Genomic DNA, 27,224 nt, shown 5'->3' on the forward strand with positions numbered 1-27,224 from the left:
AGGTAAGCCTATTGCCATATTATAACGGGCACAATTCCAGACTTCGTGCTAAATACTGAGAAATTTTCTAAAAACCGAAAAAAGCCTAGTAATACTTTGCCCGACCCGGGAATCGAAACCGAGACCCCTTGTCCGGCAGTCGTATTATACGGGTTGAATTCTCTAACGGTGATAAATTCTTTAATCTCACAATATTGTTGCACAGAGTCTGAGTATGATAACCATATTTAATTGCAAGAAGTACCTAAGATGAAGCATACAACTGTATTTACAAACGTTCTCCCGTCACTAGAGAACATCCTAGCACTGTCGGTAACAAACAGTGGTACGCTATAAAACATTAGACCGCGGAAGCTGGGCCTGCGTGAATGTATATACATCGGATCGTTGGGTCCAGTTCGTGCAGCCCTGTGGGTGTCCCGTCCGAGGCGCGCGGCCACGGTCCACCGCCGCCATATTTCATCGTTGTGACGTAGCGCGCGTGACGTCACACCGCACCCCGCACAATATTTATGGGAGCCACTTTATTTATATCGCTTATCGACCACACTTAGATAAACATGTGTTTTTGTCACGCACTCCCGCGTCTCAGCGAGGACAATGATCGACGAGACTGCTGAGAGAAGCCTACAATTTGTTTAATGTTAATATAATACTTTCAAGTATACATAATCTATTAAAAACATTACATTTATTAATTTAGACACTAGACACGATGTACCAAAGGTACATATTTAAAAAGTAGTAACTAACAAGGAACGACTTACTTAATTAAGTCTAATGTTTTTTGGGTGGAGGCTGTTCAGCCGAAGACCATGTATGCAGCAGGTCAGCCGACAGGACGAGTGCGGTGCGGGCACGACGCGGGCACGGCGCGGGCACGGCGCGGACACGGTGCAGGCACGGTGCGGGCGCGGCACGTGTGTCGGCAGCGCTCGTCACTCCCCACAACACAAATTTCTGCACAAACTTCGTAACAACATTTAATGTTATGATTGTATTAAATGTATTCTGCGAAAATGTACCACAAATATTAGCTGAGAAACTTTACTTAAGAAATTTCTTTGCTCTGTTGTTCTCGTTTAACTAAAGCCGAGCACCCTTATAGTTATAGCCTTAAGGTTGAAAATATTGGTATAATCATTAAAGCAAGCGCAAATGGCGTTGTAAAGTTTACAATGAGCTGCTGCCAGATGATTTTGTTCCCATACGTACAGTTATTTCGTGAATACTGTGTACATAGAATAATATTTTTCTTGTACGCTCCACTTTCTAAGAAACTCATCTTCGTAAAGATGACACAAAATTTATAAAGCGTCAAATAAAATTGTTTGTTTTATCAAAATATTAGACTCAAACTTAGATTGAGTAAAAATGAAATTTTTAAATCATCACAATTTACTGTAAATTGTGAACCGAAACTAGTGATCAAAGGTCTGATGCTATGTAGAAACTCCTACTTAGGTAGGTTGGAGTTTACCTAAACTAACGACATCGACATATTATATTTTAAACGTATTCAATAAATCATTAATCAGAAGTAACAGTGGCGTGACTTAAAAAGTAAACAGTAGTCTATGGTATTATTTATCAAGCAGGTAAAGTTAGCCTCCCTATCTAATCAGCGTCTTCGTTCAAACATAGCTCCGGATTCACGGTAAGTCGGCGCGCTGCGTGAGACCGCACTCTCAGGCTGCGCCACTACGTAGAGGAATACTGCAGAAGGTAAATGACGGTGAGTACAACAGGAAATATAATTCTATGTGCATCAGTATAATACTTTTTTAATTACGAATACTACTTCATAGCATAGATATTAAAGCTCCTATAGACTATACCTACGATCTGATGACGCTGTCGGTACAAGAAGACACCAGTATGTATCATATAATCGTATAAAGCCGCATATGCTGACAACCTGATTATACCGGCAACATAATAGACGGACGTCCCCCGGCCGACAAGAAATCGGTGGCGTACCACTAGTATTGTGTGTAGGAGCCATTATATTTAACGAAAATAATCTTCAATCTTGTGAATGTGATCTTGAATTATCCTACTAGGAGTGCTGTAGTAGTGGAGTCGGAAGGCAAACAGCGCGCTTACTTTGTTTGCGCTAGATAATTAATACGGCCGCGTCGCAGGCAGCGCGGGCGGCCTCCCACTCGCAGGCTTCAAGACATACGCGCGCGCTAATGTTAGCACCTGTTGTGTGGCAACGCACATCAATAACACACGCGAAAATAGATACGGTACACAAATATAAAATACGTAGGCTTTAACATCAAAGTAATAGCACAGCATCTGCTTCTCAAAGTCTCAGAGTTCCCTCTAATCATTATCTACCAGCGTAATATGTAGCAACGTATTCCCGTTCCAAATCCGTTACAGTGCCTGCCAACTAGCACTAAGTTTAGAAAATAGCGCTCGAATCTCGTCAATAACAAAATCAATATGCGTACACACACGCGTGTGATCGCGAACATAACTCAGTAAGCGCTGACACTGCTGAGTGCGCGCTTACGGCCGCGCGCCGATTTAATTGCCGTGACGTAACGCGACACCGGCACGCCAAGCGATCTGATGCGAGCGATGCGACCAGTGCACTGCGTTGTCATAAAAAGCGTAACAAATCTATCTACGTATGTAATTACTATTTCAGCAATCATTTGTAAATAATCCTCGATGCCTTTAGTACTCCATGTTCTACTGATACCTTTCAGGTGGGTGCCCATTATGCTAACATTGTTTTTGAACAACGGATCCCTACTTTGTAGAGTAGATTACGAAGAGAACCCATCGAGTTTCTCGGCGTCCTCTGTACAATTATTTAGTGTCCAGTAGTGTCCAGGTAATCTAGCAGTCTGAGACAAAACTCCCTTTCAATAAACATGAGCGTGCCGCCTGAATATTTTACATGTGAATACTTTAAACTGCAGCGACGTCGCCGAGAGCGGCGGTGAGGGGGGGGGGCAGGGTGTGAGGGGGCGAGGGGGGAGGTCAAGCGAATAAAACGGCACCGTAAGTGCGGATAAATTCCAGTGAATTTATTACTCTGTGTACACTGAGCTGGACAAGGAACACTGCGATATATACTTCTGCAAAAACTACTTGAATGTATTGCTTCAGGTGCTAAGTAAGGGGTGACGTCACGTGCCCGGTCCTATGAATATATTACAAGTATATAACTGAAGTATTTAACGCCAGTAAGTGGACCCCTTAGTGGGTACCTACATCGAAGATTCTGTGAATGTTACTGTTGTTGCTGACCTCCACGAAGTCATTAGAATGGGATCTTTCTGATGTTGTTGATTCCGAATATTCCGTCGAAAGCGATTCCGTGTCAGTCTGAAAATTATAATAAAATTATGTCAGTGATGTAACGCGATTTTTCGCGAGTGTAAAAAACACGAGTTTTACCCGAGGGCCTTTGATGTCCGCCCTCACCACAACACGTGACAAACATCACATAGAAAGGACAGAACGTGGACTGGACTCGATTATAAAATAAATTCAACATAATTACGTTATCTACATAGTAATCATGACTTATGTACTCGTATAAGTACGTCGTACATAATTGCAAACTTCTATTTTTCGGGAGAGTCGAAAAATCATGATTGAGATGTTGTCGTGTGATCGGGAATGTGATGCAGATATTTATTCAAAACAGTAAAATTTCCGCCAACAGGAAATAGAACAAAGTAAAAAAAATAAGTGTGAGCAGTCTTCAATTTCTGAAAGTAAAAACAAGGAGAAAATCTAAAGTAAATAAAAAAATATTCTTTGAAAATCGACCGATATACTAATTCCGGTCTTACAATTACATTTAACCCATATCAGATAGAGAACTATGTGTAGCAGCAGTGTGCAGGCGTACCCTGTGTACTGTGTATGTATCGAAGTGATACATCATAGTGGCTCGCGCCGGCCCATCGGTTACCGCGCCGGCAGCCGCGCGCTAATTGTGGCCGCCCCGACACACCTTGCATCAACTCTATCTCTATCTGTATCTACTGGCTTTACTCGGATGCATCGGTTGGAAACGTTTCATATCAAATCAAATTCGATATTTAAAACGCGAACTTGCAACATATTGTATGATGTGTAGTAGAGCAGCCCTTTATCGAGTGCAAAACGTGAGCACTAAGACATGCAATGCCCGTTAGAATTGACATTACACATTACCTTCAGATTACAATTGTTTGAGTTCACCTTCATAAATAAGCCAATGGAACAAAAGCGAAGAATCAACTTATCTGTAATGTATGCAGGAGGTGCTCAACTCTGTCTGCAGTTAAATCTAAGTTGAGTCTATCTTGCATCGCAGCTCTTTATTCTCGAGTCAGACATTACACTATTAGCTAAATGGATGTTCAAGTGATGGCTCCGAGAGACGCTTCACTTGATTTATTAACTGCAAGCATAATGCGAACTTATTGCTCTCTCGTTATATACTCGTCAACTGGATTCTATAAAAAATGACACTCTAATCACAACAGCACGGTGCGAGAGGACAGCGCCCTCCTCCTGCAACCCGTTCCACTTCATAATCGCAGTACTTACGGAGTGCCGCCGCGTAGCTCTAACGTGACTATTAAAAATGCAATAAATACATTAATTGAACAATAAATAACGCAGATAATTCTTTCTGGTCACGCGGTGGTGCCGTTTATTTGTTTAATCTAAATGCTAATTGTCCACGGCGGGGACGTGCGGGCCCCGGGGGTGCGAGCGGGCGCGTGCGGGGCGGGGGCCCGGGCCCACTCCGAGACGATGAATGGGTGCATCAGACGGACACGGCCGGCCACTGTAAACAATTTCACGTTGTTTAGTTAGACGTAACTAGTACGTGTGTACCGTGAAGGCTTAGCATATTGGAGCGTCGTCGTGACGCCGGCAGTTGTTAGCATTACCGCGTGACCGACCATCCGCTGATGTATCTACTGCTGCCGCCAGGAATACGGAATTGTTTGCGGAACCGAAGCCCTGAGGTGCTGCGTCCTGCGAGAACCAAATCTATTTGAATTATTAAATTGTATCTGGCAAAATCTATACTACATTACAGACGTAAATATTGAATAAAATTTCTCTAATAATGATCTTGCTGAACCAGAATTTTTACAAACATGTTTCCGCAAGAGGTCACATTGGTAGGTTTCGATCCCGCAACCTCAAACACGAAAAGCGGGCATCTTAAACCTCCGGGGCATTACGACCAATCTTTCGGATATTTAAACGAAAAAAAATATAATTACTGCGAAAGGTACCATATCATATTAAGAAGGTATCCATACGTTTCCAAGGTAGAGTAAATAAAAATGTCAACTTTCAGCGAAGATATCGTTTGTACAAAAGTCGTCATTCGTGTGTCGTACAGTTCCTCATTACAAGTGAAAAACTATATCTGATAGGGTTATAAGTTTACACTTACAGAGTGTTGGCGGGCGGCGGGCGACGGGCGGTAGCGACGGGCGACGGGCGGTAGCGACGGGCGACGGGCGGTAGCGACGGGCGACGGGCGGTAGCGACGGGCGACGGGCGGTAGCGACGGGCGACGGGCGGTAGCGACGGGCGACGGGCGGCGGGCGGCAGTCGTGAGCGAATAAACGTAATACGATAACGCGGGCCGCGTATGTAAACTACGTTCCCTCAACTAGTTGAATAACACAAAGCGTGTATATTTATGACGATATCGTAACGATATCGCATCACATTCGCCCCGAGCTACTCGCAGCCGTCTGTTATACCGACGCGAGCTTGCTCGCACTGATTTCATGATCTACAACATTTAGTTTATTTTACGCTCACATTTCATGCACTATCCATCTGATCTGGCTATGCCTTAGTTTGAGGCCACTGAAATAACAGCCGTAGCGTGTTGGACGCATTGAAGTCTTCTATCATTCAATTAAATGAGAATTAAACATTAGAGTCCTCAAATCTGGTACTCTTTATTGTTTGTGTAAAATGTTTCAAGAAATTCAAAAATGTCATTTTGTATATTTTTATGTAGATACAATATGTTTATATTGTGCGAAGTATCGCGTGCACTCGACTCGATGTTCGCAGCCGTGCAAGTGGTGTCGGCGCGGGCCCACGATCCTTCCCTTTATTCAATTCCTCGCTTTGCATAAAGTGTTTACCCGGGGCGCGCGGGCCCCGCCGTGACTGACAGCGCCTGCTGATGGGCCCTTTGACCTGCTACGCGAGTGCTGACACTCCAATTTATAACTCACTGGCTTACTGTCAGTAGCGTCAGTTCTGGCTCCCGCACTGGTGCCCGCGGCTAATGTACGCCAGAAGTAACGCTCTATTGATGACTGAATGTTTTTGAACGGATTAGCCAAGAGGTTTGACAGGACTCCAAATATAAAATAGTACGTAATCGTACATTATTACAGTTTCATTAAATATGTCACCGAGTAGTATGGAGTAATGGAGCCGTTGTGTTATCAGCTCAGTAAAGCCTAAGTATATATTATAAATGTGAATACTGTGACCTACATACATACGTACATTGTACATACATAAGATCCAGTGAGTAGGTAACTAGGTAACAGTATTAGCCGAGTGTTCATCCCGCGGCATTGTGGCGTGTCGTCAACTGGCGGGATTACGAGTAATTGAGAAGTGCGACGTAATTTACTTAATCCTAATCATGGCCCTGAGTTAGCATGCTCGTACTGGTTCCAATTATGTGCCTTTTATGTTCTAGTAATGAACAATCCTCCTTACAGCTTATGTTGCTAATGTTATGTTCGCAGGTACCTGTCCCTAAGAAAAGTGAGCTCGTTCAGTTGACAGCTACAGGTGATCGTAGTACTTGTCGTCTCGCCGCACTCCAGCCTGAGGGTAGGAGGGGGGGGGGGGGGTGACGGAGGAAATAGAAAAACTTGGCTCGTTTACAATGAGCGCGACTCGAAGGTATTATTTTTACGAGCTCATCCCAGTAACGGCTGTATTTGTTGCAAACTTTATTGTATAGGCTCCGTGAAACGGGTCAAGCGGGAGTTGCGCCACCCGCACCTCTCTTATAATAAAAACAAGTAAATGAACTCAACTATCAATTAAAGTGGTTTCTGCACAGAGTTAGCGTACTATTTATAAAACTTTCTTCTATTTGCTGACACTATGTCGCAATGTTTACAATATTGTTGGTTTGAATTAGTTTTTAATATTATGTATTAGAGTAAGTACCGCGCAGTAGGTACCATTACAATTAAATCTTACATGATCGTGTGTGGTTCACAGTGTTGAGGTACTGTACCGTTACGCTTCAATGAACTAGAGGGCTGAAACCCTAAGACACACATGGGAACGTCGGCGCCGGGCCACGCAGCAGTGAGCAGTACGTGTGTCGTGTGCGGTGTACGCAGTACCTACTGGTACTGTAGTAGGCACGTGTGCCGGTGCGGTACATCTCTCGGCAAACACGGCGCACCGGCTTGTGACGCATCGACAGTTCGAGCTGAATCAACACGATACCGCCCGCCTACCTGCCACCAGCTCCCACGACGCAGAAGGTCAGGGAGACCACATATATTCCACTACTAAGTATTAAGGCAACTCAACTAATCATTGGACAGGGACTATAAAGTTACAGTGCGTGAGGTAAAGATGATGTTACTAAAGGCAATTTTAAAGCTTTCGTTAACAAAAACGGAATATTATTAGAATTCATTGCAACTATGACTATATTATCTACATCTCATCACTATTTACTGCTCGATAAAAATATAGATTTGTCTCTCCATGTATTAGGTAAATATGATAATTACAAGGTGGATTTTCTGAGCGCACCTGTATCTGGGCTCCACGTAGATACAGCTTACACGGCAAATATCTACGAGGAGCAGTCTCGCTTGACGGATGGGAACACACCGGCGCTGCGACCATAATACTGAAATTATGCCGACGACCGACACAACTATACTGTAAAGGGAACACAAGAGTGCTTCTGAAAGGTATACCGAGTGTGTAGACTACGGTTTATAGTAAACTGCGGTATATCTACTACTAAATTACACAGAGTCGCTAAATTATTAAAATAATGTACAAATTAAATAAAGCTATACAGATATCGTTACTTTTATAATGGAAGTGCTACAATACTCTTGATTGTCTCTTTGAGCAGTAACAGGCGCCTGCCTACCCAGGTAGGTACAGTCGATCCTTACAACAATCTTCCTCATTCGGAGAAAGAGCCCCAGAAATAGCATCGCGTGTAGATTGAAGTCATAAGTCACAGCCTCCTATGATAAGTACGTTTTTTATCCGCCGCAAGAAATCTGATATGAGAGGTAAGTAGTAATCGGAGAGAGTGCTCCCGAACTGACGGCTATTTAATATGTATTATGTTGAGCCGAGCGTGATGTATGGACCTGTATCTATGTGTTATTATTTAAAGTAATGAAACGCTCCCAATGTATGTGTTTACTGAGCAGTCTTATGTCAGTCGAATGTATTGTTTGAATTTTCAGCATGATGTTGTTGTGGGACGGTTGCGATGCTTTTGTAATTTATTTTCAATCGAACCGAACTTTCTCCTGATGAGAATAGATGTTGAAGCCCAGGAGAGCACACTAGGCGAGGCTGTGACGGCGCGGCGCGTGTGTCCTGCCCGATACGGAATTAGCATTAAACAACAGACAAACGCGTATTCAAATGAGTCCCAGCCGTTTTGTGTCGTCGAGCGTCGAATTAATGCGGCCGGCTCTGCACAGCGCACAGCTTGCGACGCCGACCTATACGTACCTACTCAATACAAACAATCGTACATATCTACATGTACTCGATTATATCATTCGCTTCTTATGTCTGCACATAAGTACCTACATTCAGGAGTCGACTTTTTGCACTGGTGCTTAGGTGGTCTGAAAAGGAGATCGGCAAATCCTGACGGCGACTCTACGGACAAAAATGATCGAGGATGCTCAATAGTTTTCGAGGAAGCTCAAAGGCTTTCGAGCACATTTGATCGTTTTCAAGGACACTCGATCGTTTTCGAGGATCATTTTAACAATGTAATCGCTAATTCATGTTTACGTCCTGTATTAAGAATGTGCCAGTATTAATATTAATTTAGTCGCTGTACTGGTTGATGTTATTGTACGACTCATTTATTTTGATAATTAACTTAACTATATTAACTAGACAGGCTGTAACTTGAATTCTACTTTTTTCTTTAAAAGCCCTGATGCAGCTAACATTTTTTTTTTCATTTCTGTAAAAATCACTAAAATTCATAGTACTATGTCATGACAGCGTAAACCAATGCTAGGATATATTAACTACTAACTGAAATTATTTGCATATCCCGAGTTATATCAAAATACTAGGTAATTTATACAGGGCTAAGTAATATACTAATATTAGTCCTTCAAAACGCAGAGAGTAGAAAAGTTTGTCAGTTTGCTCGTACTTAAATAAAAGCTAATGAATATCGTAGTTTAGGTAAAACAACTGATAGTACTTACAGATATATTACCAGTTGTTACTTCAATAAAAATGCACAGAATCAAAACCACATTCAAATATGAATTAAGTACCTACACGTAGAAGAAGTAGGTAAATGTGTGTTAGGCTTACATGATGTGACAGGGCGCTGCTTGAGCTGGTCGTGTTGTGTAGTAGGGCCGGCCTCGCGTGCGCAGGCGCGACGAGCTTACATAAATCGAGCGCGCGCGGCCAATATTTTAAGGTGAATGTCTTCACCGTAATTCAAGTCCCCGCGGAGCCGAGCAATCGCTTCTCGATCCAATTTATACGTATGTATACATAATATATTATTTATTTGGATTTGGATTGCGAAGGCGAGGCCGGGCGGCAGGGGGGGGGCGGTTGTCCGTCACGTATCTCCTGCAAAACGAGTACACGCTCACTATGCTCAGCTAGCTCCCGCCACTACGAGCGAATCTGCATATTATCGTAATATTCGATGCAGAGCTCTTTCGAAGTTCTAAAAGTATATGAGTAGGTACCTAGTCAAATACATCATATTATGAACAGGGAGAGTCAATTACAACTAAGTAGGAAGGCACTTTCAATTATTATTAGGTAGGTACCTTTTTTTTTTTTTTTTTTTTTTTTTTTTTCAGGGGGAAAATCATCCAATGACTTCTCTCGCCAGGGCAAAGCGAGAGGGAGTGTCAGACTCTTACTGACTAAAAACCACCCCGTTCCTTCTCCTGCTTGTCGAGCCGGAGCCCCGGTAAACCCGCTAGGTAGTCCGCAGCTCCGGATTAGGCATCAGCCCTACTGGGCCCCATCTGTGGTGGTCTGATGGCTCTTTGAGGCGCGCGCGGAACGCGACGCGCCGCACGCACGGGTCTGGTTCTGGTCGGGCGGCGAGCTACCCTTGCTCACCGTCCGCAGGCCCGCACTTACGGTGGCCGGAGATCGTCTCGCGATCCCCGACGCCCGGAGTGTCTCTCGCGACGGCTGGGGCGTGAAGAGTTTCGTTCTCTCACGCGCCCCGCCTCCTCCTTAGCTAGCATGACTGCTTCGCAGAAGGAGGAGACGGCATCCCAGTCCCCCTCGCTCCGCACCATGGTCTGAACCAATGCCGGACGCGAGAGGTCGCCGTCGCCGACCACATCCCTGAGGACACGGCGGTGCTCAGCCCATGCAGGGCACACCGCCACCGTATGCTCCACCGTGTCCTCCGGGCGGTCCGCACAGTGATGACACCCGGGCGTTTCCTCCCGCCCAATCAGAAACAGGAACCTACCAAAACTTCCATGTCCGGTAAGCACCTGCGTCAGGCGGTAGGTGAGGACGCCGTGGCGCCTCTCTAGCCACTCCTCAAAGAGGGGACTTACCGCTGCAATGACAGCGAGCCCAGCCCTCGGTTGCGACAGTCGTTGCTGCCATTCCACCATGAGATCACGCCGGAGCTCGTCCCGCCACGCACTAATCTGGCGCGGCAGCGGAGTTTCGCCCCGGCGACGCGCGTCGGCGTGCAAACTAAAGACGCGCGCAAGCACCTTTGCCTCCAGATCCCATGGCGGCAATCCGGCAAGGAGGTTCGCCGCTTCCCCGGAGATCGTACGATATCCACGGATTATTCGGATGGCCATGACCCTCTGGGACGTGAGTAGCGCCCGAGCTGGCCGCCGCATCAGACTCGGGGCCCATACAGGGGCGCCGTAGAGGGCCATGGACCGCACGATCCCCGCGTACAACCTCCGGCAGGAGGCATTTGGCCCCCGAGGTTGGGCAGGAGCCGCTTAAGCGCAGCCCCCGTCCGTTCCAACTTAGGAGCCAAACGTCGGAAGTGCTCCACGAAGTTCCATCGACTGTCGAGGACGAGTCCTAGGTACTTCATCGTCGTCCCGACACCGATGGTAACCCCTCCTGCCGTTATTTGGGACCCACCCAGAGGTGGCGCGTTCCCGCGGCCATGAAAACACATGGCCTCGGACTTGTGGAGCGCCACCTCGAGTCCCAATTGCCGGATCCTTGCAACGACCGTCGCAACCGCTCTCGCCATAAAATTGGCCGCCGCCTGGTGCGACCTCCCGTGCGCTAGCACCAGCGTGTCGTCGGCGTAACAGACTACGCTGACGCCGTTCGGGAGGTCGGTGCGCAGCACCCAGTCGTAACCGATGTTCCACAGGAGCGGCCCCAAAACCGAACCCTGTGGAACACCGCGCGACATCTCTCGCCGGTTCCACTCACCTTGGTGACCGGGGTACGTGACGAATCTATCCGTCAGGTAGGCCTCGATAACACGACGGAGATAGGTAGGCACCCGGTGATACCGGAGTGCCTCCAGTATGCAGCTCCAGGGTAGGGAATTGAAAGCGTTGGCGATGTCCAGAGACACCGCCACGACGACCCCACCCCTGGACACTGCATTCCCCGTCGTGAGGTCTCTTACGCGCATGATGGCGTCCACCGTGGAGCGCCCTCTGCGGAAGCCGAACTGGCCATCCGCGAGGTCCGGCCCAGTTCCGGACAAGTGCGCGACGAGGCGGTTCGAAATTATCCTTTCGAAGACTTTTCCCACCTCGTCGAGCAGCACAATGGGCCGGTACGCGGACGGAGAGTCCGCGGGGCGCCCCGGCTTCTTCACGAGGACCAGTTTTCCCGTCTTCCACTGAAGCGGGAACTGGCCCCTCTCCAAGCATGCGCTGTAGAGACCTATCAATCGAGGCCCGAGAGCCTCGGAGGCCAGGACCCACGCCTTACCATGTAGGCCATCGGGTCCTGGGGCGGTATTCTTGGCGCCCATCCGGCGCACCGCCGCTCTCAGTTCTGCCTCGGTCACCTCGGGAACGGTGTCGTCGTCATCGTCGCTGTGGCCCGCATTGGTCACCGCAGGGGGCGGAGTCATGAATGGAGGGTGAAACCCCTCCGAAGTCGGGGGAACAAGGCGCCAACTACCTCCTCCACAACTTCTGGCCGGAGACTCTGAGTGAGCGGGGGAGCCCAGGTGCGGAGCTTATCACGCACCATCCGATAGGGGCGCCCCCATGGATCTCTGTTCAGAGTCTCCAGCATCTCCCGGCGGGCTTTCTCCTTAGCCCGCCAAATTTCCGCTTTGAGGGCGGCCTTTGCCGCCTTGTACCCCTCGTACAACTCCGCCTCTCTGACCTCCGCATCTGAAGGACGGATACGGAGCCTGCGGTGCCTGGTGTACCGGCGTCGCGCAGCAACGCACGCACTGCGCATAGCAGCCAACTCCTGCGACCACCAGTACACCTGGCGCTTGCGCTGACCTGGTCGGACCCGGGGCATCGCCACGTCACATATTCTGGACATGGCGTCCTGGAGCCATCTTGCTTCCTCGTCGATGTCGGCAGGCCTGTCCGGTGGTATCACCCAGGCCTGCACGATTGCGGCTTCCAGGAAAAGCTCCCGGTCCAGCTGTCTCAGCGCCCAACGCGGGCCACATGGGGCCTGTCTGACTGGCGGGTTCGCGGCCTCGGTGGAGACGTCAAACCGGATGTACCGGTGGTCCGAGAACGTCTCCACCTCCTCCATAACGCGCCAGTCAACGACACGAGGTGACAGAGCGGGGCTGGCGAACGATATGTCCACCACCGATTCGCCCTGCATCCGCACGCACGTGGGGACAGAACCCCGGTTCAGGACGACTAGGCCTGTCTCCAGAGCCCAGTCTTCCACCATCCTACCCCGAACGTCGGTGAATCGGGAACCCCAAGCCAAGTTTTTGGCATTGAAGTCCCCGAGGACAAGTACGGGGAGGGAACGGAACCCGACGACGACGGCGACCAACTCCCTCAGGGAGTTGTGGAACTCGGCGAGAGTTCGGTTCGGAGAGAAATACACGCCCACCACAGCGATCTCTCCGAACCGTGCTGCGACACAACCCCGGCCTCTCCGAGCGCTCTCGAGAGTCGGGGTACCGGCGGCGGCCGACGAGATGATGGTCACCGAGCCGTCCAAGTCCGCCACCCAGTGATCCCTGGGCGGGACGAAATACGGCTCGGAGACCACAGCAACATTGATTGACCACTGCGCCATGCTCTGGAGCAGCAGATCCTGAGCGGCGGCGCAGTGGTTGATATTCGCCTGGAGGAGGCGGAATGGATTCATTACTGGCAATCCATCACGACCTCCTCCCTGGCAGCATTACAGCCGGCGGTGGCTACGGCGGCGGTAGTAGTGGCGACCGCGGCGGCGGCGGCGGCGGCGGCGGAAGCGACGGGGGCGGCGGAGGGCCTACCCTTGCCCCTTGGTTTGGTTGGAGGGGAGCAGGCTTTGCTCCCGACCCGGTGATTGGCCGGCTTACCGGCCGCTGCACATGCATCACAGTGCAGCGGGGCGGTGCATGAGCCAGCTCTGTGACCGGGCTGACCGCATCGGAAGCAGCGGTCGCTGCGGTCAACCTCTGAGGTGCATTTGGCGCTTACGTGATCGCCCACGTGGCAGCGGTAGCACCTCAGAGGCCGGATTTCGAGCAGCCTGACCTGCGCCGAAACCCAACCTACCAGGAGCCTTTTACCCTCCTTTATCTTTTTGGCCGCTGTGACGGGGCAGCTCACTACGACTGTGCGCAACCCCGAATTGTCCGGACGGATGGTGCCTGCCTTGACCTGTTCAGCAGGGCACCCTCCTGTCCTGGCGACAGCGGCCACCACCTCTTGTTCCGTTACGGAGTCATCCAGGCCCATTATTCGCAGATCCAAGCATTTTGTGGGCCTGGACACGCGAACCTCGTCCGCACCAAGACACGCCCGGAGCCTTTCAGCTAGGGCGTCTGCGGACGGACCACTAGTCGCGCCGGGGACCTCCAGTAGACGGGCTCCAGTCGCAGTTGCCTTGATTGCAAACCCGTCAGGTGCCCCGAACTCCGCAGGAGTCACCGCCCCCTTTAATTTGGCGAGGACGTCGCCATATGTCACGCCCCTTTGGACAGCATCGGGCTGTAGTGTTAGAACTACAGCCGCGGTCTTAGGGGCGCGAAGCAAGGCCGCAGCGCGCTTCTCTTTGCGCTGCTGCTGGCGCCGCTGCCGCTGCGCTTTTTTGCGGCGCTTTCTGCCTTCTTTGGCGACCCTCCTCGCCTCGCCGACTACTTGCCACTCGCCACCACCGAGATCTCTTGCCGGCTGGGTAGGCGTAACTGTGGCCGGGCTAACGGCCTGCTGAGCCGTTACTCCCCCTTTTCTTTTATTTCTGCGCCCTGTTGGCGCATTCGGTGGAGGCTCCACCTGCACTGGTGGAGGCACCGGGGCCCTCGCAGGAGGAGCCGCTCTTGCCCTCGCCGTCGGTTGAGTGCCGCGGCCAGTCTCACCAGAAGGCTTGGCCGCAACAGCCGCATATGAGCGCGAGGCCGTCTGACTCGCTGCTAGAGGTGGACGCAGGACCTTACTTTCCAGCACGTCAAAACGCTGCCGGAAAGCAGCCATCTCCCGCCGCATCAGTCCGAGCATGTCAGACTCCGGCATGGGCTGGGGTCGGCTTCCACGTGAAGCGGCTAGCTCAGCTTTGGTTGCCTGAAGCTCGGCCTCCAGAGCCGCATTAGAGGCTGACAGCCGCGCCAGTTCTCGCCGCATTATGACCAGCTCGCTATGCACTTTTTCGGCTGAGGGCAGCCCACACCGTTTAAAGACCGCTGACATTATGGTGGTCTCCGCCGACTTCATTTGCTCATTTCTGGCAGGCTGGGATTTCTTACCAGCCAGCCTGCGGAGCTCCTCCTTGATGGTTTGGCGGAGACCAACGGAATCGTGCTCAGCCTCTAAGCCATCGGCAGCAGTCACATCCACTATGGAGGAATCTGACAGTCGGTTGGCTGGCTCGGTGCGGGCAGTGGCTGCTGACCTCTTGCAGCCCTTGCCCTTGCCCTTGCCCCTCGCGGCCGTGGATATTTTTGGGGCTGGGGCCTCCTGCGTGTTGAAGGACAACGCCAGTCCCTCCTGGTCCTCCTCTAGTCTGGGACGCTTAAATGACGCTCGCGTTAGGCGCTTTGACCTAATGCTCGCGTCGGATACGGGTGGGGCGTCAGACTCCGAGTCCGACGTCCTCCGACTTGGCGCTCGTATGGGGGATTCCCCACGGGCACCAGAGCCACTAGGGCTCTCAAAAACTATTACTGCAGGCGAGCTGAGCTCACCTGCCCCCTCCTCATCTAGTGGTGTTGTTTTTTTAATTGTCTCCATAAAGTTCCCACGAGTATGGGGGAAATATCCAGTCCACCCAGGCAGTGCCCCCTGTACCTGGGTAAGTGTATGTTTGTTTCCCAACTAGGGGGTCCACCGGTCCCCTAGCTGGGGGTGCGCTCGCGACTGACACTACTCCTCAGCCACGCATACCCTCGCCACGCACCAGAACTTGGTATTGGAGGAATTTTTTATAGAGGTTATCTTCCTCGCGGTCCGGGCGATCAAGCCAAGACCCTCGTCCCGTTCAGAGTCATAAAACATGACCATGACCTCTTCCCGGATTACGATATCAACGGTTGCAGTCGGGAACAACTTGTGCCCCGATGCTGCTCGTTGGCAGGGTGAGTGCACAACGAGCACCGTCCTTGCCTCTCCCCCACGCTCTCTGCTAAGTCAGAGAGACGGGCGGAAAGACGCTCCTTCGGAGGCGCAGGCCATGTGTTAGCACAAAGCCTGCCGCCTTCAGAACCCATCTCAGGTTCTTCCGCCTCGTCCAGAAATTCGCTACAGGCAATAGCCACTCCAACCCTATCACCCCCGTTAGGGGGACTATTGCCTGTACCCAGGGTGCACCACGGGGAGGTCTTCTGGCACCGCACCCCATTAGGTAGGAACCTAAGGGTGCTTTTCCACCAGAGATGTGCTATACAACGAATATGTAATAGCTAAGCCGTGAAACCATGTGATCGTATTCATTGATACTGCTATGTAGTTGTAAGAGGAAGAAGATGTGCAGCTCGAGTATGCGATGTATCGATAGTAGGAAAGCCATACATAGCACGCATCTTTTCATATAAAACACATAGCTTAGCTGAGTCCGTTTCCACTAGTGCTAAGCTATATGTACCAATGAATATCACGGTGGAAGCCAAACACATCTATGTTGGAAAAGCATTACTCATTCAAAAAGTTAGTTGTAATTTGTTGGCTACTGTACAATGTACATTTCGATCACATTAGTAAATAGTTGTATGTATATTATTATATTAGGTACACAGTAACATGGCTACAGCAACAAAATAATGTAACTCGCATTAGTTGTTACGTAACTTTGCCTTGTACAAATATTTTGTTTGCACTAATTGTTTTATGGCGATAATATATTATAGGTAATGTATGTCGGTATCTAATCATCACATCTATGAGCAGACTATGAAGAAAATAATGTATAAACTACTCGTATATGCACAATTTTCCACACATACCTAACCACATGGACTTTTCAGGAGCAGGCGAGGAGGATACTGAATAAAACGCCAGTTTTGTATAAAATGTGTTTAATAGCCGTTCGTAACATGTAGTATTACAGACGTACATAGTGGACGCGTACATGATTACCTAAACACGTAGCTTTACTTATGACGACAATATTATTCTTATCACATCTAATAAAATCAAATTCCTGAGAACAGTCGTCGGCTGGTCAATACATGAGAAGCGTTGCAGACAGGACGGCACGCGGCACGGTACTAGTGTAGCCATCCGAGTCATTGTATAAACTAGGAGATATGACGTCACACACTGCACGCACGTCAACTAGTCCACTGCAGCACGTCCCGGCTCGCAATTAATTTTACAACTAGTCGTCTATACAAAGATTATAAATGTAAACCGAGGCCGATATGTATAAATGTATACTAAGTTACTGCGTTACATCGGGACAGTACTGCGTGCGCAGTTGACGGCAGCGTTTGTGCGAAACCATGCACCACAGTCTTCTTTTAAAATTAACAATATTTCATTTTACCTAAACTTTTCAAGATCAACATTGTTCATGTCTGCGATGTAAACAGAGTAGTGTCAGACACAAAGATCGCGAGCTGGAAGCCATGTTTGTATATAATGTACATTGATTGAAGTAACGTGTGCATGTTTCTATCTAATCGATATAAAATATCTTATTCAGCCTTGTCCGACTTTGTACACGGAGCACTGCGCGCGGCAGCCTCGCTCAGCACCTGGGAGTCCTTTGGCTCTATACTACCTAATACTTATTGTGTATAACTCATTACTAACTACATGTAAATAGTTTCTTCTTACCCTCAGTATAATTGAATGAATCTGTTGTTGTAACACCAGTGATTCGTTTACAACACATTTCTTTAGATGGTACTTTCTGCTTGACGTCCAAGTTATGCCTAAAATCTAATAAGTAAAGAGTATTAAGTACCTACCTATCTAATATTTGGATATCATATAATTTATGTTACAATTACAAGGTACCTAGGCGGTACGGAAGTGCCTCATGTGTATTGCTTAACAATTTATTCACATAATAATTATGCTACATCAATATAATTCATAACCGAACTTATTGTTTCCGTTATACAGTTTGTACATACACGAACGTATATGAAAGCAACGTTGTGACGTGTGACATCACTGGGTAGTGTGACTATCACATCACACCACAGCACACTCTACTACATCACGTTGAGATGGTCTCATAACACAGATGCCACTAGTCTGCCAATAAAGATAACAATTAGAATGCCTTCATTTTTACAGGCGCCTATATTTGTATGTAGTAAGTACTACAAACTAAATCTACCATTGTATAAGTGTGTCGCATGTGTGCAGAGACCGATTTGCACTACCTCGTCGTCGTGCAAGGAAAAATCGCAATACGTAATACATACAAACTTGATATTTTGTTTTGGATCTACTATAGATGCAATGTTTAGTCAAAGGGAGATCCCTTGGATCTTCTTATGGGGTGAATTGAAAGATGGCGACAAAAATGATGGTGAAGAATCATATGAAGGAGAAAGGTTGATGTCGAATATTCCATACAAAGAAAATAAGGTATTGGGCTTAGATCCCCAATAATTTGAAATAAAGCAGGAAGAAAAAGTAAAATGATTTAGTTGGAAGTATACATTAGTGAAAAAACTTTAAAGCTAAACATTTAACTTGGAAGTCTAGGAACTAATCGATTAAGTGATATTTTATTGACTAACTTATGATTAAGACAATATAATGGTACACGTATGTATGAATGAATGATGATATCTACTTATTTGTGTTTTATTAAATATCTTGTATCCGTGGTTAGTGTTATCCGTGGAATGCGACACACTTACAATGTGAAATTACAACAGAAGGTAGCGGGAGATATGTTTAGCTTCTTCAGTTACTTGCATTTCATACAATATCTTACATGATGGGTGTAGTACTTACTTCTAGTTATGTACATTACACAATGTCTGAGCGTACATAGTTGTTGCAATGTCCCTCCATTGGTAGTGCGGCAGTGGTCCAGTAGTCCCGCAGTGGTCCAGTAGTCCAGCAGTACTAGTGGTGCGGCGGCCGCAGCAGGGAGTATGTCTCCGCCTCGAACGTGGGGGGACACTGCAGGTGGGGGTACCGTCTGGACACAGGGGGGGGCGTTACTACTACTGGTTTACATTGAACATTATGTAATGAACATTAAAGTTTTATTGATTGCACCCACGGGGGTAAGTCCTAGCGTGGACACGTGTGTGCGGCGCGGCGCCGGTCACCGCGTGTCGGCACGCCGCATCGGCAGGCGACACACAGAACGGGACGTGCTTCCACGAGTGAAATTAAAAAAACGACATCTAAATCGGCAGCCATTATTATGCATTCAATAACACGTGCGAACTAAACAACAACAAAACATTAACTAGCGAGCACTACGCTCCCCGCCGCACAATTGTCGCCGTGTCGCCTCCCGGTAGCACCGCACACATGTGTCCACGCCCTGGGACTAGGATGTTCTCCTGTGTCGTGGGTGCGTTTAAAGATATACAATTTCACATGCACATAACACCCCGACCCGAAACATCAATTTGTAGATCACACAAAGAAGTGCTCCGCGCGGGAATCGAACCCATTGCATGTTGCACGGTCACCAGTTGCTCAGTCACCGCGTCAACCGTGCAGTCTGGTAGCGTAGTACGTATTGGAGCTTCTAGTTTGTATCCATAATTCAAATGTGTTTGTACATTTCTATTCTGTATGTAATATATTTGTGTATAAAAATGTGTATGTGTAGTATAATTACTTTAAATATAATTATACAGTAAGTAATTACCTGTCTAGCGGCGCGGGTTTGGGCTCGGCACGACTCCAGTGCACCTGCGGACGTTACACTTACTGTAGTTACAGGTAAACTGTGTAACCTTTTGTAATATGTTATTGTATCTTGGATTGTATTTATTATTATGGATATAGACACAGAGTAGTAAACGCTATACGGCTGAGTGCGTCTGTCAGTGTGTAACCCAGATGTGTACCTTGTCGTTCCTGCGCAGTGAGTCCCGCCAGCGCTCGGCGGGCGGCCCGCGCCGCGCGCGCTCCGGGACGACGCCGCCGCCGACACCCGCCCGCTGTCACGGCCTGCCCGCCCGGCCCGGCCGGGCCCCCTTGCCCGCCTTGTCCGCCCTGCCCACTATGTCCCGACAATACCGAGGTAGTGCTATGTCCAGACTGCGTGAGACTAGCGCCTGCGCCGCTCTGTGTCGAGCTACTGCTGGTAGCCTCGTCTCGGTACACGATTTTTTCATAGCTGAAATCGCGCAATACACAAATTAATATTAATTTCATTAGAATGTAAACAAAGGTATATAGTATGTATCCTCACCCGTGTACGTTCCGTCCGGGCGAGCGCGCCGTACTGTCCCCGGCACATAGCTCGCCGTAGATCACGTCCGGCACTGCAAGGAGGACATTATTTTATCATCACACTAGGAATAACTATGTCACCTGCACGAACCACATGCACGACGCCACATTATATGGTCCTATGATATTTAAAACAAGTGTCATATTGCGTGTCGTAAACTGTGACACGTCCACAAAGATACAATCAACATATCTCCGACAAACACCACGAGGTATCTGTTGTTGATTTGATGGTGTCCATCGCACTCGTAACATAACGTATCGTGTGGTATTGTTCGTCCACGCCGGGCACCCATCAGTAGCCGAGTTCCAAGTGATGGTAGAGAAGGTGTAACTGACCGACATGCTGCAGGCGGGCCCTGAGGTCCCTGGCGCGGGCGGCGTCGGCCCGCAGCAGGCGTCCGCTGTAGGTGTCGCGGCGCTCCTCGGCCTGCTTGTCCAGCATGAACTGCTCCAGGGTCACCAGCCCCACCCCCTCCACCTGCGGGTACCATACATACACACACTCGACTACACTGCGGTGGACAATAATTATATTCATTTATAAAATGGACTTCTTCCAATTGAACATGTAAAAATAAAGTTTTTCTACAAGTACAGAGATGAACTAGAAGTGTAACTCACTTTGGCCTTAGGTTTGGGCACGTGCAGCGTGGGCTTGGTGACGAAGTCGCTGTTGTCGAAGTCCAGCAGGTTGGGGTTGGACGCGTGGATGTAGTTGATGGGCTTCGGCAGCCGCGGGGCCACGGGGGGCGCCAGCTTGCCCGGGCCCCCGCCCGGCGCCCCGCCCGGCGCCCCGCCCGCGTCGCTGGCGCCGTCCGAGCCGGGGCCCGCAGGGCTCGCTACACGTCTGTAGCTGCGGTAGTGGTCCGTAGGCACCGGGACTCCGGATTGTTTGTTCTGCAAATTATATAATTTTACTGAGACGAGAAAATGTAAGAGAAGCCAGAGGGCGAGAAATGACCCCGGGCCCTCGCAGTTACTAAGACAGGAGCGCGGCGTACCTTGGGCTTGGCGTCGTCCTTGGGCTTGTTCCTGTAGAAGAAGCGCAGGTACTTGCGGTCGAGCGACGTGGAGGAGTGCGGCGCGGCGTCCTGCGTGTCGCCGCGCTGCATGCGGTGCGTCAGCTTCTTCAGCGACCCGAACTTGGACTTGTCCTTGTCCTTGTCCTTGTCGCGCTCCCGAGTCTCCGTCTGTGGACTCTCCGTGTCCGACTCCGTCTCCGAGTAGTCGGTCTCGGAGAACTGCTTCGACACGTCCATCTGGAAACATTTGTACGGAAACTATTCACCGAGTCGACACAATATGCGTTGTTCGTGCTTAAATATTTGTTCTTTGGCAACATATTTGCTGTACGATTTGAGACAGACTAGAAAAATAAAATGTGAAAGATGGAATGAATAGAAGCTGGGAGTGTGGACTCACGTTGGAGGCGAGCGAGGGCAGCAGCGTGGCGCGGTGGATGAGCTGGATCCAGGCGAGCTGCGCGTCGCGCGTGTCGGTGGCGAAGTAGAAGGCCGTGCCCGTGTGGTACACCTTGAAGGCGTGCGCGCGCGACTTGACCTCGGGCGCCGCGCTGACCGCGCAGCCCGCCACGTGCACCATGCACGCGGCGCGCGCGCACGACAGGCTGCGGTACACGTACAGCACCGCGTGCGCCAGCAGTAGTTGGCGCCGCGCCCAGCGGACCGGCGCCCCCGCGCCCCCCACGCCCCCCGCGCCCCCGCAGCCCCCGAGCCCCCCCCCACCCGCACCCGCTGCCACACGGCGCCGACGGCGGCGCGCTGCGCCAGCGCACGCGCAGGGACCGCGCGACGCTCTGTGGGACACATACACACTGCTACACTCTGACTGGGGAACTTAAAGTTACGCTGGGTGTACACTACACTCACTGGCCAGAATAGAACTCTTCTTCTTCAAGCTCCTGGACTTGGAGTTGGGGAAGATGCCGCGGACCGCGCTGGTCGGCGACAAGGCGTGACCTTTCCCGGACGAGGAGTCCGTGTTGACGTGGGCCCCGATCACGATGTCCCCGGTACCGGTGCCCGGGGGCCCGGGCGAGTGCCGCCGCAGGGACCCGACGGACCCCGCACCCGGACTGCCCAGACCCATCGCCGGGGGCTCGCTGACGGGACTGTTGATGGCTGGCATCTCGTGTCGCTCGCTCGGTATCACTCGAATGTCGTGCTTCGTTATATGACGAAGAGGAACTGATATCTAAAATACAACAAGCATAATGTAAAATGCTGACAATAATGCAATGCCAATGTGTGTGTACTTGTAGTAAAGTGAGTACTGACATGCGTGCCGTCCCCGGGCCGGACCGGCTTGAGCGGCGACGTGGGCGGCTCCTCCGGCCGCGGCACGGCGCGCAGCACGGGGAACTGGGGGGCGCGCCCCGACACTGCACGCGCCCCCGCGCCCCCCGCCACCAGCCCGCCTGGCCGGGGCGGGGGCGCGGGCCGGGGCGCCGGTTGGGGCCTGTAACATCGCCATAGGTCAGTGGTCAGTGTGCGCCGTAGATCGCACTGTGATTACATCTTTGTCTCACATTCGCCTGTCTGCCAGATTACCACGAAATAAACACTACCCAAAATTTTATATCATTGCAAATGAGTGACTCCCGCCCCAAGTCCACGTACCTGTAGGTATCGCCGTCAGTGTCGGCGCGCTCGGTCCGGCGGCGGTGCTCCATCATGGCGATGTTGATGGTCTCCAGTATCCGCTCCGTGGTGCTCTCGTCTCGTTCGCCCGCAAACATATCGTCGTCGGCGTGTGACTCCGGTTCCGTTGGCACGGATTTTTCATCAGCATTACTGCGTCTTCCACGCTGTATCGCCTCGCCGATTTGAGAACTTGACTTCTTGAAGTCAAGGATACGGTCTGCTTTGTCCGTCAAGTGTAGCGCCAGTGGACTGTCCGTGGGTGTAGTGGGGGATTCCGGTATAGTCTGTGCGGCGAGGGGGCCTGGCTCGTCCAGACTCGCATCGAAGTCGTAGGCAGGAGTCGAGTGACTCTTGTCTAGCTTACCGCGATTGCGGTCTGACGCCGCGGGCTCGTCGCCAGGCTGCGGGCCAGAGGGCGCCACGCTGGGCCCCTGGGGCGCCAAGCCAGGCCCCGAGGGTACGGGCGGGGGCCGCGCCCGGTCCAGTACTACCCCCAGACACGTGCGGGGCCGGGGGGACAGCTCCAGCCCTGTACTACACGACACCGCCTGCAACATTCGCGGTACAAACTTATTACAATAATCTGTTTTGTCTTCTCAATATTTTGATGACGTCATCGTATACAACATGTACAAGCATTAGTCAAATAAATGATGTTTCGTGTGTAGACATTAACCAGATAAATGTCAACTGATAATGTCTGTGATAATATAAGGCACTCTATCTAAGCAGATGTATAACTGGTATAAGAGAGATATGAGATTACCTTGTCCCGCGCGTACAGTGCGGCCTCGTCCGGTGCAGGTGACATACTGATACTGCCTCCTTCGCGACCCCACCTCTGTTGCTTCAGCTCTTGCCAGAACTAGAATAGGAACAGGGAATATTGACGAAACAGACTCATTTCTTGTATCATATAAATTCATTGCCATTTGAAGGTACCTGTTCGATGGTGTGGCTCGGTCGTTTGTATAAAGAACTGTCGCCACTTATCGTATGCCGCCTCTGAACAGCAGCTCTCGGTTTAGGAGGATACATCCTGCAAACAAACACTGGTACAGTCGCAGCCAGACACAGTAGTACAGTCGGGCACAGTCCGCGCGGCACGTACCTGGTGTGGTCGGGCTGCAGCTGCGTGGGCGACGCGGGCGGGGACAGCGCCTCGCTCTCGTCCGACTCGGACGGCGCGGGCGCCGGGGCCGGCGGCTGGGGCGCGGGCCGCAGCAGGCGGGGCCGCAGCGCGGGGCCCAGCGTGGCCTGCAGCGCGCCGCCCGCGGCCCGGCGCCGCAGCCGCAGCGTGAGCTCGGGCCCCGCCGCCACGCAGGCGCGCACCACGCCCGCGCCGCTCCACCCGATCACACACTGCGACCCCACCTACACACAGTGACGTGCAGTGCTCACTCCTACTGGACTACTTCTGTTAGTCAAAGATATAACATTCAATAGTATCCATACCTGGACTATCTCGTCACCATTGTGCACGGCTCCGGACGCGTGTGCCGGCGACCCAAACCGTATATCAGCCAACTGGTGGTGCCCACAAAATGAAGGCACCACGTCGAAACCCAGGGGCTTACCACCCTGCCGTAATGTCACCGTGTCTACTGACGCAGGCTGCAGGATCATTGGATCTGATACATCCTGCAAGCATGAAGTATAGTGCTAGATAAATACATTTAAAGTAACTAATGTTGTATAATAACAACAGAGAAAAATACATTTGTTGTAAGTCGACTAAGAGATTACTTTAAGAGGTCAACAGTGTTTTCAGATAGATCTGGTTTGAATCTATTTAACATAGTTGATGACATGTACCTGTATGATATAGTCGGCGGTGGCGGCGGTGGCGGCGGCGGCGGCGGCGACGGCCCGCGCGGGATGCTCGGCGAAGCGGTCGCGCTGGGCGCACGTCGCCGCCTCCAGCGACAACTTCAGCAGCGCCGCCTTGCGCTCCGACAGACCACTGCCGCACAGGGACCATCTGTACACACACGTCAAACACATTACTTTTACAATGCTTAAACTATGTCCACACTAATAAAATTAGGTACTATTATTAATATTATGCATAGTAAGTTTTTCCTACTTCCACATCAAAATTACAAGGACCAAGTGATATAACAAACTGTTTATTTTTTTAATAACAACTGAAGACAAGAAAAGTATGTTCAGGTCATTTCATTTGCAGAGTAAATTATAATATGAGTAGTTACAACATTTTTTCACCACACTGATATCAAGTGATATCACTATTTATGTTGACAATATTAATATTTATATTCAGTTTTATCATATTAACTATTTGTCTGATGATTTGTTTTCTATTTCTTTTTACTTTGAAGTTTGGGTTTTTTTAAAAAACAATGTAGTTTAGTTTAAAAAAAATGTTATTTGATGTTACAAATAATTTAAATAACATGATATTGTGTGTGTTTACCTATCGAGCCAGCAGACGAGTGGTTTGACTGCGTGTACAGTAGTGGCGACGTCAGCCAGTGTCTGTGTCTCGAGGCGCGCATCGCAGTGCGCAGCCAGGGTGCGCACCACGGTGGTGGCCACCACTGACACGCGCAGCGCTAGTTGCTGCACGCACTCACGGGATACCTCGTATTGCTACACACACGGATTCGTAATATGTACTGGAAATACTATGTACAAGTCGTGTTTACACAAACAATGCAAGACAATCTTTATCATTCACTAATTACTACTGCGGCACTACTGCCATTTATAAATAAACAGACACGCAATGATGAGACAGTCAGTAGCGGCGCTCGCTAGCAGATAACACTGCACAGATAACTACAACTGTACTGCTCTCCTGTGACTCATTTAGTTTCACTACAGACAAAACTCCTTTACTAGTATACTGTACACAAACTCGTCGTGCCGCGGTTGACTCACAAAGTTCCGGAGATGCTCGACGGCCTCCAGCAGCAGTTCCTGGTGGCCGATGACGTGCACCCCGAGGTACTCGAGGTCGTCGCAGCGCAGCGTGAGCAGCTTGGCGCCGTCCAGGCCGCGCTCCCGCAGCGCCGGCACGTAGCGCGCCACGGTCGGGCCCAGCCCTGCCGACAACGTCCGTGACTCACTCGCACTCACACTACTCAACTACTCGCTCGCCAACACCGGCCGCGGCACTCACCCGACAGCCAGTCCGCAACCTGCTCCACGGTCCATTCCGCAACGTTGATGCTAGTCATCGGCATCGAGACGGCACATCTTCTACAGGCCGGTGTCTATTATTAATAATACAGCGCGAATCTGTAACAACTAACAACAACAGGCAAACGATGCGCTTTAACTTTAGTTTTGACTGATGTGACAAGAATGACAATGACATTCATGACGCATGACATTGATATGTCAATAACATGGTACAATGACTTTCCGTTTCACGTACTAAAACCAATGGCTACATTTATTATATGTTGTAATCAATCAATTACGTAAAATAATAAGAATAATCAAAAACATAAAAGATATTAAAGAAGAAAATTATTATTCTATAAAAACATAAAACTTGCTCAGTAAACTTAATAGAGCCATCTATACATTACAGAGAGCAACGTAACGTATAGATACTTGTCAGTCTACTTACCACTAGCTAGGCTCAGCACCAACAAATAAAAGTAATAAATAAATATTTCTTTCAAAAACATAATTTCACACACTTACCACACTTATATTACCTATTCATTTTCCATCTTCATTTCGCATATTATATTATATTATTTCATTTGTGCAATAGATGGCGTTAGTAGTAACATGTCAACCTAATGTAAAGTTATTTTTGTCCCTCAATAGTTGTCTCGTTGGTCGTGTGGTCGCAAGAGATTTCGAATTCGATTCTCGGATCAACTAAAGCATCATCATGTCTTTTATTTTCAAAAATTTTAGCTACAAATTGTTTAATCGACAAATACTTACGAAAGAAAACGGGTGTTGTCTACTCACCACCTAAAGAAAAGGGGTGTTTGCGACTGTACCTACACATGTCGACACAAACTCCTTTTTTTCTTATAGGTAGGTAGATAGATAATGCCGATCTGAAATATATACATAGTTTGAAATAAGAGCAGCCAGGTCATTTGGAAGAAGAATTGCCCTGTTAGGACCAGTAGAATCTGTTTACCTATAATAGGTATGTAACAAAAGTATCTACCTACCAATTTACTTAACCTAAATCAGAAAACCTTACGACAGACAGAAGATTCATTCTTTTCATATGGCAATGTCTAACGTGAACGAAATACGGGGAGCATAATCGGCATTT

General features: G+C 49.5%; 2 protein-coding genes across 2 annotated transcripts in view; both read right to left on the minus strand.

Moving 5' to 3' along the window:
- LOC118261778 (protein vestigial) overlaps positions 1-27,224 on the minus strand; it is a 337,798-nt gene that overhangs the window by 226,774 nt on the left and 83,800 nt on the right. The gene's annotated exons all lie outside the window — the stretch shown is intronic.
- On the minus strand, positions 4,870-26,288 carry LOC118280563 (uncharacterized). Its single transcript, XM_050701513.1, has 24 exons — positions 26,094-26,288; positions 25,853-26,016; positions 25,386-25,561; positions 24,764-24,929; positions 24,404-24,589; positions 24,060-24,322; positions 23,891-23,987; positions 23,715-23,813; positions 22,925-23,496; positions 22,583-22,763; positions 22,175-22,499; positions 22,026-22,101; positions 21,708-21,981; positions 21,287-21,544; positions 20,907-21,182; positions 20,622-20,763; positions 20,242-20,314; positions 19,895-20,166; positions 19,693-19,736; positions 18,852-19,005; positions 14,547-15,601; positions 14,100-14,396; positions 5,435-5,656; positions 4,870-5,004 (listed from the first exon to the last, which is right to left on the minus strand). The coding sequence occupies exons 1-24, from the start codon at positions 26,155-26,157 to the stop codon at positions 4,870-4,872; spliced, it is 5,571 nt and encodes a 1,856-aa protein (XP_050557470.1). The 5' UTR covers positions 26,158-26,288.

Source organism: Spodoptera frugiperda, chromosome 20, assembly GCF_023101765.2.
Source record: "Spodoptera frugiperda isolate SF20-4 chromosome 20, AGI-APGP_CSIRO_Sfru_2.0, whole genome shotgun sequence".
Lineage (NCBI taxonomy): Eukaryota > Metazoa > Arthropoda > Insecta > Lepidoptera > Noctuidae > Spodoptera > Spodoptera frugiperda.

Coding starts and splice junctions, on each gene's coding strand:
- LOC118280563 (XM_050701513.1), bottom strand. CDS start 26,157: ATGCCGATGACTAGCATCAACGTTGCGGAATGGACCGTGGAGCAGGTT. Junction 24,323..24,403: donor ATGGTGACGAGATAGTCCAG/GTATGGATACTA, acceptor CACTGTGTGTAG/GTGGGGTCGCAGTGTGTGAT. Junction 23,497..23,714: donor CACTGTACGCGCGGGACAAG/GTAATCTCATAT, acceptor CGAATGTTGCAG/GCGGTGTCGTGTAGTACAGG.